The 13,804-nt window shown below is 47.8% G+C and overlaps 1 protein-coding gene across 1 annotated transcript in view; it reads left to right on the forward strand.

Annotated features, from left to right (window-relative positions):
* The window catches only part of UBQLN1 (ubiquilin 1), a 564,657-nt gene that overhangs the window by 261,600 nt on the left and 289,253 nt on the right, over window positions 1–13,804 (forward strand). The window contains exon 6 of the mRNA XM_086961317.1: window positions 6,195–6,432. Within this exon, the coding sequence (XP_086817443.1) occupies window positions 6,195–6,432 (238 nt within the window). The remainder of the gene's footprint in view (window positions 1–6,194; window positions 6,433–13,804) is intronic.

The raw sequence follows: 13,804 nt of genomic DNA on the forward strand, positions 1-13,804 counted from the left end.
ATGGCCACTAGCGGAGAGCCATTGGGAGGACCTATTGTTGAATTGGGGCCATATTCATCTCTTTCTACAGTGGTGGGATGCGAGCAATCTGTTGCAGGGACAGCTTTTCCTGGACCCAATTCCTCATGTAACCATAACCACGGATAGCTCAGTTGATCGATTAGGGCACACACTTAAAAGACCTCACCATACAAAGTGTGTGTACAATCGATCAATGGGATCTCCACATCAATCATCTGGAGTTGTTGGCGATAGTTAGCCTTCGGGCCTTCCACTTACTCTCCCCCCATTCAACACAAATAGGAAGGGCAGTAGTTTTGCAGCACATCTCCTTTTCTGGATTAACGTGCTGTACATTATTCCGCCACCTAGTGGTTGGGTCCAGAAATGTTCATGGTTTTCCTTGTGTTTTGTCATTGCGGACATAGTCGACCATAATTTGGTGTTACGTCCATCCATTGTGTGATGTCAGACGGCGCCCCAGAAGTTCCTGTGCCTGGTCGCCATTTTCAGATTATTTTTTCCGCCCTTGGGTCTGGAAGCATTACCAGGGGAGCTACGAAGAATTTTTGAGAGAAGACTAGGAGTCAGTAAAAAAAAATCTAAAACTGAGATGGGGAACTTTTTCGATTGCAGTGCCTCAGCTGCCACCACAAATTTGCCAAAAGAGATCCCCAAAAGTCGGCAACCTTTGCCTGCCCATAAACCACAAAGATGAGGACTGCGAGTCCTGCGTATAGTTTGAAGTTGACAGAGTCTAGAGCATGGCAAGCACTCAAAAGATGCAGGAATTGCTTAAAGATCTTGGCTGATCCAGTGACGATGAGGAGAACGTCAAGGAGGCTGAAGCAGCATGTAGAGAGGAGTCTGAACCTGAAGTATAGGCACCCAATGTCGGAAAAAGGCAACAATATATGTCTGTACAACAGCCTCATCAACAGGGCTGCATGCACTCATGGGGTGCAGTTTGAAGAGGAGAATGAATAAATATGCGTCCTACTGGAGACATAAATGCCGTCACAGTAGGCACATCTAGACCTACCAGTGCTCTCTAGCATCGTCAACCAGGGAAAAGAGGCCTTCAGAGAACTGTCCACTGCAAGGGCAGCAACACCACGAGTGGAGAAAAACTAGAAACATTCAACTGAGGACCTCAAATATATAAAGAGCAATGTCCCAGCAGACTCTATCATAGTCTCCACCTCAAGGACAAGTAATAACCCCACATAAATGGGGCCACCTCTAGAGAGGGAAAGTAAACGGCTGATCTAGTGGGAAGAAAAATGGAGAGAGAAGAAGCCACACAGTGTAGGATAGGGAACTCTAATGCACTGCTTAACCAATGCGGACACCAGCAATGGGATGAAATAGAGGGCCTAATGCAGTACCTCCCTGAGGTATATCACAAGAGAACCAAGAGGGTGACACATGAAGGCAAGAATCTTGCTACACCTGCCTTAAATCCACCCCGGATATGGCCGACACGGGCAGTAGGCAAATGTGTACTGGAGCAAAGCTCAGGAGATCTGCCTGACTCAGGGTATCTGGGTTTAAAACCGAGATACAAGCCTCAATAATCAACATGCCCTTTACAGACTACGCTCTGTTTCAACAGGCTGTTGAATATACCCTACAACAGATAAAGGACAACAACACTGTGAAGGCCATGATGGCACTACAGTTCAGAGGATCCTTCCGGAGGGGAGGGGCCACAAACAGAAGACCCACTAACAGGGCGGCTTTCACATCCAAGCAGCTGCAACATCATCCCCAAAATACCCTGCACCGAAGCCCACAACAAACGCCACACCATCACCGGCAAAACCCAGTGAGGCAGCTCTTTCGGGGGAAAACTAGAGGAAGTGGCCAACCTCTCAGAGAGGGAGGATCTACAGGCAAGTGACTTTAACCACTAAACACCTGTGCGGGGTTTAGGGGGAGGGAAATGGGGGGGGGGGATTCCCAATGAGTGGAATACAATGACATCAGACAACTTGGTTTTAAACCTAATACGTCATGGTTACTTTATAGAACTCCTCAAAAAACCTCTACCCCTCTACCCCCCAAAAAATAAACCAAAAGATTTCAAGGGCCGAGAGATCTCAACTCAGAAAGGTAGTCAAAGAGCTCTTCCGAAAAGAGCTGTAGAAATGGTTCCCCCCGGAGAAGCAGGCAGTGAGACCTACTGTCCATACTTACTGGTTTCAAAACAGGATTTAACACTTAAGATTAATCCTGGACCTAAGATTTCTAAACGCGTTCTTACGAACTCAACATTTCAAGATGACAACCATGCAAGAGTAATGCCACTTCAAAGAAATGAGATTTTATGGCCATCTTAGATTTAAAGGACACCCACACATACCTATTATCACAAAAAAATACCTCTGGTTCTTTCTAAACAAGGCACATTTCTAGTTCAGGGTGCTACCCTCTGGCATAAAATCAGCAACAAGAGTACTCACAAAGTGTCTAGCAGCGGTAGCAGCCCACAGAAGAAGACAAGGAATCCATCTCTATCCATATCTAAATGACTGGCTATTTAAAGCAAATCCAAAGGAAAAATGTCTGAAAAACGTGCAAACAGTAATTGCCACACTACAACGCCTTGGTTTGGCAATAAACCACAAGAAGTCTTCACCTCAACAAGTGAAAATGTTCCTGGGAGCAACCATAAACTCAAGGACCGCATGAGCATACCCAGTCCAGAAGAGTGCAGAGGCAATTGCAGAGCAAGCTCGCCTTTACCAGCCAGAGGAGATTGTCAGCCAGGCCCCTAGAGGGCAGCGAGGTCGGTTGACAGATTTAAGCAAAACTTTGCAAATTACAAAATTGATGTTCTACATCCTGAGATTTTGTGGATGGAGAAGAACCAGATTTTTTGTTTTTCCTAGAATTTCTTGCTGGAATAGCATTCCAGAGCTTGGCCATCTGGACAGGGAATATTTTTCAGCAAGATTGCAGCTTTTTGATAGGTCAGATGGTCAATAGAGGAGTGAGCATAAAATGTAATGATCTGAGTGTAGGTAAGGGCCCCTTTTTGACATGATCACTTCCACTTTTTGCCTGGATTTTGATGCAAAATTGGGCTGAAGTGCACTGGTTCCTGCTAACTAAGTCCCCATTGCCAGTGCGCTTTCCCTAAAAAAGGTAACTGTGCTATTATTGCCTGCCACCACAGACGAGAATCTTACCTACTGTATGTGAGAAATCACGTTCTCTGAGGCCAGAAACAATGACTGATCTGAAGTGAGGTGTTCACACCTCCTCCAGCAGGATGGCCTTTGAATCACCATACCAAGATCAGGGACTTCAAAGCCCCTGCTGCCTTTGATATGTGATCCCAGCTTCCCGCAGACCAGGGAGCTGCCACCTCCTGTCTGAGGCCCATTTGGACCAGGACATGTAGGTAAATTAGCTATGCTAGGAGGCGTGGTGCACTACCATGCCAGTAACACCCCTTAGGTGAGCGGCCTGATGTGCCCCATGAAAGAAGGGTTCCACCATTTTGATTTTGGCAGAAATAGGAATTATGGGACAGGATTATGTCCACTACCCACAGGAAGTCATATAAGGGGTGTAGTTACCCCAAGGGTAAGTAGTCTATTTGCTACTACCCTTCATTACTCTTCACTCCCCTTAATGCCCTTAAATCGAGTATTTAGGTGGCCCCTGACACTAGGTAATCCGATTTGTCTGTCTGTCTGTAGAAAGAAAAGGACAAAGAAGAGCTGAAAAAGCAAGAACTGCAGACTTCTAGTGCACTTAAGCGCCAAACTCTGCCTACCTAGCTGCTCCTGTCCTGATAATTGCGTCTATCTGCCTCATCCTGCAGCTGTGTATCCTCTACAAGCCTCATTGGGCCTACAGCACTTCACCAATCCGTCGGCATCTCTTGAAGGGGATGAGCAACTTGCCTGCAGGCACCGACTGCAACACGAAGTTCACCGTTCTGCTTATCACCGGGTCCACCGATGCAGCAGTTGTCCAGGAGGAGGTCACTCTGCTCCAAGAGGTCAGCTCAGTCTCCCCACCAAGTTAGAAGAGACCAAGACCAACCAGAGATGCCCAGACACCAATATCTTAGGTACCGTACCCCTTGCAGCAACCTAAGCTTATTTGACGCCATTCCGGACTCCAAAACTGTAAAGACCGATCATCCGACAAGGTATGTCGGCACTGTAGAGGCCAGCACGGAGAGTGGCCCAGCTGTCCTGTTTTGATCCCCTTTGCAGATCTAACTTAGATCCATGAGTGCCTTTGATGCACGGGCAACAGCCGACCAAAACCCTCTGCACCCAAGCTCCCCGACCCTGGTCCACAACAACCGACGGTGCTTCCCTGCTCCTAAGATCCTCTACCAACCAAGCCCCCCTTTGGGAGCTTCTGGACTTGTCTCCAATTCCCCCTCTGCAGCCTGTTTCTAGGTTGCCCCCTAATTTGCCTACAGTGTAGTGTGCAAGTCTACTAACACGTTCAGCACCTCTGTACCTGGACACTTCAGGGTAGGTACTCTTGAACTGCTGGTGGTTCTTTGGACCTGGGCCCCTAGTACCTTAAGTCCTAAAGGGGACAAATCTTTTTCAAATACCTGTATGCAATATATGACTTTCTTCATAGGAAAGTATTAAAGCTTAAAAATGCATTCGAGGGAACATTTTACTTGCATGAATGAATTGCTATTAAGAAAAGTACTTACCAATTATGACGTTCTCGATGTTAAAATAAATATAAAAATACTTATTTTTATGAATTGATCTTGTGTTTCTTCTTGAGTGTGTTATTTATAGGCTCTGTGTGTGTTCAACAAATGCATTAACACTACCCTCTGATAAGCCTGAACTGCTCGCCCACTCTACCACAAAAGAGAGCATATGGGATTAATAATTTAAGCCCTGTTAGCCAATACCGATCATCTGGATGTTCTACGTAGTATACCTCGTTTTGTTATTCTACATAAAAAGCGAACTTCCTACACAGTGTATTAGCAGTGGCCCTTCATTGTACAGTCTGGTCTCATAGTGAAACTGGCAAACTAAGGCAATGTATCATGGACCTTTTAGAGAACCAAAGAATGATTTCTCTGGGGTATAAAAAAAGAGGTTGAAGTATATAGTCTCTCACAAATTTCTCGCTTTGGCTGAGTAGGATGCTGCTATCCCTTCTTCGTGTGAACACGTGGTTGAAGGATAATAGTTGCCTCATGCGCTATATTCTAGTATCTCCATATTGGAGGTATTTGGCTTCTTGCGGTTTACTTATATCCATTGGCTAATTGCTTCCAGATATTGTTGATGGTACAGGAATCGAGATCGATGACTTTTCAAGTTTGAGTAGGATATGCATGTTATCAGCATAGTTAAAGCTGTAGCATTTGAGGATAAATCAGATGGAGGGCAATATTTGTCCAACTGTTTGTAGTGTTGGAAACAACTCACTAAACATTTATTTGGTGAATTAAACAAAATTATGACTTTTTGGGAATTTGAAAACAGTTTGCTTTGTCATTCATTTCCTATCCCTTTCTTCTATTTTTATCATCTCTTTCCGTTTATGTTCCCAATATATCACTTGCTCAGATAGAAAAGTATGCTCATTAGTAAGCATATGTCGACTTGGATATTCTCATCCGCCAATCGATAACAGAACTCACCATGTGCACACTTGTAGTTTGCAAATCTGTGTCAATGTCTTCCTGCAGGTTTACTCATCGTCCTCGAACCTCACTTCCTTGACAATGTTTTTCTATTTTTGAACCTTCGCTTTGGGAAACATTGTTTGTGCCACCTGGCACCTATAGAGCAGGACTGCAAAATTCTCCAATAGAATTTCCTCATTTTAGTTATCTGCTGTAAATTCGCAGATTCCATTTGAAAAGCTGTTAGTTGAGGTGCATAGGTATTTCATCCTGCAGCATATTATTTTATACAGGATATGAGCTGAAGCAAAGTCCACTGTTAAGACAGTAGAATTGCGATTTTCTTTTTTTACCTCATTAACTGCCAGTTTAGCAAAGTTGGGACTTCTTGATTTGGCAGAGCAATGTTTTCTACACAAATGAAAGTAAGTTTAAAATGGGTATGTATGAGAAATAATATTTAAAAGCACATTTGTCATATTGAACTATGATTGCAAAGGTTAGCTGTCTGGTTCAAAATGTGTAACTGCTGTTTCTTTTTCTGATTCTTCCTCAGTTTGGCGGAAACCCTTTTGCTTCATTGGTGAGCAATGGAGCAAACCTAGCTAATCAGCCTTCACGCACAGAGAACAGAGATCCTTTACCAAACCCGTGGGCTCCTCAGTCTACTACTCCGGCTTCTACAACAACTGGTACACCTGTGAGTAGTGATGGAGGAATTGGTGGTAGTGCCACCAGTGGAGTCACGACAGGACAAAGTTCTACTATACCTAATTTAACTTCTGGATTAGGAGGTAAAGATGGTTGACCTATTGCAATTTTGTTTTACATGTACTTAATTTTATAGCTTTTTCATGAAGGATATTAATATTGATTACAAAATTAAGAAAGCTAAAAAGAGTATATTTTGCAGTGATTACATATGTTGAGGTGATGACAATACAAACTTTTGATGGAGATTACGAACAGCAGATTCTTCTCCTTTTTAAAAAAAAATTTTTTTTGAAACCTTTATTGTGCAACATAAGCATAAGGGTACGGGCCCACAACCATTCTGGCCGGCCTCGAAATCGATTGATAGCACAATAAGCAAGGATAGAACAGCCCAGCAGTCCCAGAAACGAAAAGCAGCAAGTATCCAAAACATGACGTATGTGAAAAGGGGGACCGCTGGGTACAGGATAAGTTAGGTTAATTTTTAAAAAGTTTTTTAGATGAGAAGGATCATACGCATTCAATCCACCGAGAGCACATAGCGGGCAATGATAACAGCAAATTATCAACAAAACGGAGGGTAACAATTGAAAAATCAGCATAAAAAGATACTTATCAGGATGATAGCACATATTCACAGTACCTACTGGTCATTGCCCGCCCCATGGACGTGGAACATCTTAACCAATGTTAGTGAAGCCTAACAAAAGAAACAATAAGCAGCGCTACACCTAACCACCGTACTGACCCAAGAGAAGAAAGAAAAAGAAAAAAGAACCAAGAAGAGAAGAGAAAAATAAGGCCCATAGAAACTGAAACGAAACAGAAAACCCTACCCCCCAACCCCCCACCCTGCACGAATGCGGAGGCTACAGCCTACCCCCCCCCCCCCCCCCCCTAGCAGTGTGCCTGTCGCCCAAAAAACCGAAACCCGAAATTTAGAGTAAGAAAAGGGAAAAAGGAAAAGAATAAAGAATTAATATAACACCGGAGGAGGGCAAACCCAACAGGCTCCCGGTCTCCCCTGCCATCAGTATAATCGCCGCCCCAAAAGAAACAATCAACTAATACAGTCACGTAGTACAATAAAAATGGGGGCGAAACATCACGTAGTGCGCCATTAAGCATATCGTAGGAACTCGCCAGTCCGCTTCCCCTCCAGCCACACAGACATCAAACACTAGTGGAGAACACTTAGCCCTGGCCCGTTCTTGTAAGTCCCCCGCACCATGCCCGAAAGGAAGATGCCGTTCCAGCAGACAAAAGAAAACAAAATGTCCACGCCTGGCCGGGGCGCAGCTCACCATCACAAAATGGAAGACGCCGGCCACAGACAGAGTCTCCTCCATTGTAGATAATCACTCCCAGTTCCAAGGCTGAAAAAGCATACCACCGCCAAGATGCAGGGGCGAGGGAGGAGGCGGCAGTCATAAGAGGCATCAATAGCCGAACCAGTGTCTGAGTCATCAGCGGCGCTGTAGCGGACGGGGCCATCATCAAATGTTGGGGAAGGCATCCTTCATAACAATGGAGAAGTGTAGGCATTCTGTCCCAGACATCCACACTATCCGGTATCGTCCAGTCCCCTCCGCATCCAAGCAAAACCACAGGATCCTCCTCTAACATAGATGGGGACAATTCCTTGCGAATCTGGGGGGCATCCGAACGTAGTTGCCCCAGTGCGATCGCAATACCGTCAAGCCTCCCACCAAGCGCCCGGCAGCCATCACTCCAAGCAGACTGAAAGTCATGCAGAGCCGCAAGGATGTCGCTGCGGGACAGCACAGGCTGAGGTCCCCACGTCAAAGAGCCACTCGGCGCCTCACACTCGCCCTCATGCAGCACTTCAGTGGACAGGGTGTAATACTCCATCTTATGCAGGCACCCGTTAGGCGTTTCCAGCTGGACAGGAGAACAAAGGCTGGGTAGGGCTGGGACCGGTTCAGGCATATCGTTGCTGGAGTCTCGAGGGCCTCCAAAGTCTGGACCCAAAAAGCAATCAGTGGCAGTGGCCATCTCCTTTCCGACTCAACCCCAGGCTTAAATACGGGAGCGGCCAGCGATAACCGGGCGGGATAGTAAACAAAGCCGATAGGCTCACCTCTTGAACTCCGTAATCAATTTCAGTTACCGAACCACCATTCCGAGGATGCACTCCATCCGCACTATGCGACAGTCGGGGCACCCTCAGAGAGGACCGCTCCGGAGTTGCTGCTTCCCGATGGGCCGACTCCGCCCAGGTCTCGCTGGCCGCCGCCGATGAGTCAGTGCCCGGCCCTGTGTAGCAGTCTAGGGCGCGGCTCAGGGTCGTGGAAGGCCATCGGTTAACTCCACCAATATGTCCGTCTGCGAGGCCGGCAGAGACATCGGAATCACGCATCCGGCTTCTGCGCGCATTCGCCCCGCTGTCATTTAATGCCGAAATCGTGCTCAGGATCGTCTTGCGGGGCTCAAAGGCATACGGAGCCGGGAGCTTACACGTCCGCGTCGATCGCCATCTTGGCTCCTCCTCTCAGATTCTTCTCCTTTTGAATATTACTCGGCATCAGACTGGATCCGGAACTTTTGGACACTTGTCTACACACCAGTGGTGTGCGCTCTGTGGCTCCGCACTGACAACATTCCGTTCTGTAAATTACTTGTAGGACTGATATAGGTGCCACACTCGCTCTGACATTTTGTTTCTTTCAGCAGCACCAGGTGCAGGTCTGGAGCTACCATTAGTCTCTTTGAGACCCCTTTACCTCAAATTATAGTGAGCAAATGAAATGTCACTAACCCCCCCAAAACATGTTTTAAATCTTGTAAAGACTGTCTGAAGCAAATGTCTGTGACCGATCCTAATCAGGTTTGCTTGTGGTACCGGACTCCCAAGCCTGCAGTGACTGCACTTCAGTAAACCCAAAGGCCATACAGGACCACAGGGTGAAACTGTTGTCAAGCACCAGATGACTCCATGCTGTCACCAGTCCAACGGTTGGTCTTGGTTCCATTTCCAGTCCAGAAGTCGCAGGAGTCGATCCTGAGGTAGTTCATTGTTACTTTCATGAAACATCCATACCGTACTCTGTCCCTTCCCCCCCCTTCAAATTTGTACTCCTGAGAAGGCACATGGGCTTCACCATTCCACATGATCTGTCTAACAAAGTCGATCGATGTCAGAGTCCATCCTGAAATTGGTTCTGACACAACCCGAGTTTCCGGGGCTGATCAAGAATTCCGCAAGGCCATGCTCCAACTCTTTGCATCCCTGCCGACTCCTTCTAGCACACCTGCAGACCTCAGGCAGCTGAGAGGCACTCCATCTTGGATAAGGCTGGCAGGTTCTCACTCAGCTTCTGAACCCATCACTGTGCCTCTACTGGCTCCTACTCTGACTCCAGATCCATGATCCACACTGGTTCCCAGGGTGTGGACGCCGACTCCACCGATGCTGTATAACGAGGTGCCCATTGTGGTTTCGGACTAAGTCGGCACCACCTCCACCAAGCTCCGTTTCTGTTCCACTCCAACCATCTCCATCTGACCCGCTTAGCGTCTCACTTCCCCAAGCAGATCTAATATCCCACAGTTTTTGCTCTGTGGGCTTATCTGCCCCGTCTCACCTACCACATCCACAGTACCATTCCTTTGGTGGTTTCAGCAGAGATACCCCATACAGACAGGAGCTACAGCCTCCTAGGTGCTTAGCAGTTTTTCAGCTGAGGCCATGCACAATCTGACAATGTGGTCAGGGACTGCACCCCAATCAATCTTCTGCCTATCTTGTGGCCCCACTTGCCAAAACCCTTTAGCGTGCTCTTATTGGAGCACAGCTACCTGGTTGGAGGGAGGATCCAACAATTCTTACCTGGTTAGCGGGCCATAATGTTAGACAAGTGGCTCCTGCAAATTGTCCAGAAGGAGAACGGCTTTTCATTCGTGGCTGCTTCATAGCAATTTCCACCAACCCTGGTACGACTGAGGTAGGACCATCTGTCCATCTTACGGCAAAAAGTGCAAGCTTTTTTGTCCAACGGGACTGTTGAGAGGGTGCCTTTGAGAGAAAGTGGATTGTGGCTAATATTCCTGCTACTCTCAGGTGCCAAAGAAGGATGGAGACCTGCGCCCTTTCAACTCCTTCTTCTGAAGAACAAATTCAGAATGCTCACTTGACCTAGGTCTTGTCTGTTCTCAACCGTGGTGATTGGGTGGTGTCATAGGTTCTGCCTATTTCCATATACCCACCCAGAAAGCCCATCGGCGTTACTTGTGGTCCATAGTGAAAAAGCATTTTCAATTTGCTGTGCTCCTTTTTGATCTCATCAGTGACCCTTTGGTGTTCATGAAATTGATGATGGTAGCAGCACATCTTCAGCGGTTAGGGACCCCAATCTTCCCCTGTCTCGAAGTCTGGCTGTTGAATGTGGGTTTGCCCCAGCTAGTAGTCAATCACCTCTGGACCACAATGCACCGTCTGTCATCTTTGGAGTACACATTTAATGTGTTGAAGTAACATTTGACTTTGTAAAAGCTCCCTGTTCACAGTTCGTTCTCGTGCCTTTTTCCTGGAAATGAGAGTTCAGGCTATTCAAGTTATGAATCTGATATTTCGGCCTCTGACCTGGATTTCAGTGAGAGTTACTATGAGGCTGCTGGTACTGATAGCCTCCTGCATCTTGCTGGTCATGCACAGCAGGTGGCATACACTGGCTCTGCAGTGGGATCTGAAGTGTCAGTGGGCCCAACATCAAGGGGATGTCTCAGACCAGATGTCTGAGGAGACTGTGAAAGATATATAGTGATGGTTACTGGGTCGCAGTTAGTTCTTCCTACCCCTCACAGAGCTGACCGGGGTGACAGATACATTACTTCTGCTTTGGGACTGCCACCTGAGAGGTGCAGATCAGAGGCCACTGGTCTCAGCTTCATACCAGCTTTCTGAAGCTGAGGGCCATTCTCTTTGCTTTGAAAATCTTTATTCTGTTCAGCAGGATTCAGTCGAGCTAGCTACCAACACAAGTAGACTTGACTGATTCTGAACAAATGAACTTATCTTAAAGACACCTGGGGAGTTTATTCAATTTTTCAAAACTTCCTCCAAGGCAAGACCCACTGCCACTAGCCTGTGTGTCTACATGTCCAATTTCAAAGCAAGACGTCAATACACCACATGAAAGAAAAAAAATTCCATACAAGATTAGTGAAAAAATGTGAGATGGGTAAGAAAGCACCTCACGGTAGTAATACCAAGGGGGGGGCTTGCTGGTTGACTCAGCCGAGCTAGCGCCAAGACAACTCTGGGTAAACATGTGCTTTAATAATAAATATAACATGACATCAAAGGGAGATTGGTACAGCTACTTACTGACAACACTAGCGTCATGTGGTATTGCAACAGAAAGGCCAGGGTGGGGTCATGGACCCTGTGCTAAGAGGCACTATTTCTCTGGAAAGTTCTGGAATATTCCAAGATTATTTAGTTCTGTAGTAGAGGATCTCTGTTATAGTCATAATCTAGTGAATAGTCCCGCCCATGTGCGTGGACCCCGGAGCAATCAAAAATAATCTCTTAAAGTGTCGAAAAAATGCAGAACTGCACAGACACTTAAGAGAGAATTTAAAGACATATAATGCAGCCTATAAACAGGCAACACTGTCCAGTACTTCAACTAGAAATTCCACCAAAAATCCACAAAACAGCAAAGCCTGTCCAGATTTCCCTTGCCTTCAGCAAAAACCCCTCTGGAATGATAGAGAGGAAGACATGGACAGACAAGCCCCATAGGCTGCCATTATGTGGCTCAGAACAGGATACTGTGCCTTTAAGAGAACTTTCCAGAACTTCACAGTATCTCAGAATGCCCTGCAGGTCCCTCGTACTTTGTTCTTTTTTCCGGCTCCTGCTAGCAGGACCCTGGAGCATTGAGCTCTCCGTTTTTGGGACTTATTTGGTGTTTTTCACTGTTTTTCACAGAATTAGTACTTTATTGTACTGTGGGGCCTTTCTCCTTGGTTTTCTCACTCTGTTTTCTGTCGAATATGCCTGCATTATTCGACAAATGACCGGAGTGCTCCAGGAAAAAGGCCAGGTCGGACCACCATGAGGTGTGTATCCTCTGCCTTCCAGCTTCCCATGTTACAGAGGAGTGTGTTATCTGCCAAGGCTTCTCTGGAAGGACCCTGAGGGAAAAGAAGAAGATCAGACTTCAGGGTCTCGAAGAAAGAAGACTGAAGGCACAAGGTGGGTCTGAAGGGGCTTCTTCTGCCCATGCTGAGGCCTCTGGGGGGCTCCCCAGGGGCAGGAAGACCAGCAAATGTCACCATTCTCCGCCTGGGTCCATTGCGCCCACTACGGCGTCGAGGAATGACTGCGGTCTGTTCCCCATCGTCGGAGACGAAACGACGTCAACGCTCGACGTCGAGGGATATCACAAGACCTTCGCAGTCCCCGGTGACTGTTTCATCGTCGTCCTCTTCGGCGTCGACGTCGAGCGATCAACGTCGACGAGCCAGGCGTCGGCGCTCGCCGTCGAGGCGATACCGCTGTTCGCCGTCGGCGAAGAGGAGGCGGACGTCGTCTATGAGGACCTCGCCGTCAGGGTCGACGTTGAGGCACAGGTTGCCGTCGAGGCACAGGAGGTCGCCGTCGAGGCACAGGAGGTCACCGTCTAGGTGCATGAGGTCGCCGCCGAGGATCGCCGTCGAGGCGCAAAAGGTCGCCGTCGAGGCACAGAAGTCGCTGTCGAGGCGCAGAAGGCGTTCGAAAGCCGAGGAAGAGACGCTCGACGTCCAGGGGCCGACGCTCGCCGTATGGTCGCCGTTCTTCGACGCCGAAAAGAGGTGGAAGGAGACCTGACGCCGTGGGAGATTCGCCTACGTCCCAGGCTGGAAGAGAAGGGGGTTTGCCGCACTCGGTGTATTCTGAGGTGTATACCCCGTCGGGGAAGGTGACTCCCCCTCCTCCGTTACCGAGGGTTCCCCCTCCGAGGACACCTACTCCGCCTCCATTGCCTCCACCGCAACCTGGGTCAGGGTTGCCTGAGAAGCCACCTCAGTTTCCTCCGAGGTCGACTTCGTTACCTAAGCTTCCGACGCCTCCCAAGGGTACACCTAGACCGAAGGCTCCGTCCAAGCCCAAGTCACCCGTTCCGGTGGACCCGGTTGATCGTCCTCGGCCGAGGAGGTCCCGTTCACGCTCCGGACGGAGAGGAAGATCAAGGAGCCGTCATAGATCCTCCACCAGATCAAGGCGTCGCCATAGGAGGCGGGGGTCTAGGTCCCGCACGGACCCATTCCTACTCGCCGACCTTATCGGACTCTCCTGAGACCAGGATCTCTCTAGTGGACGACATTGCCACATTCCAGGAAGTTCTCCTGAGGGGAGCTGCGAAGTTAGGTATTACGGTGACGGCTCCAACACCTACGACGTCCGTGATATTCGAGACGCTTCACAAAAAGCACTTGTCTCGC

Source organism: Lissotriton vulgaris, chromosome 3_1, assembly GCF_964263255.1.
Source record: "Lissotriton vulgaris chromosome 3_1, aLisVul1.2, whole genome shotgun sequence".
In the NCBI taxonomy this organism is placed as follows: Eukaryota; Metazoa; Chordata; class Amphibia; order Caudata; family Salamandridae; genus Lissotriton; species Lissotriton vulgaris.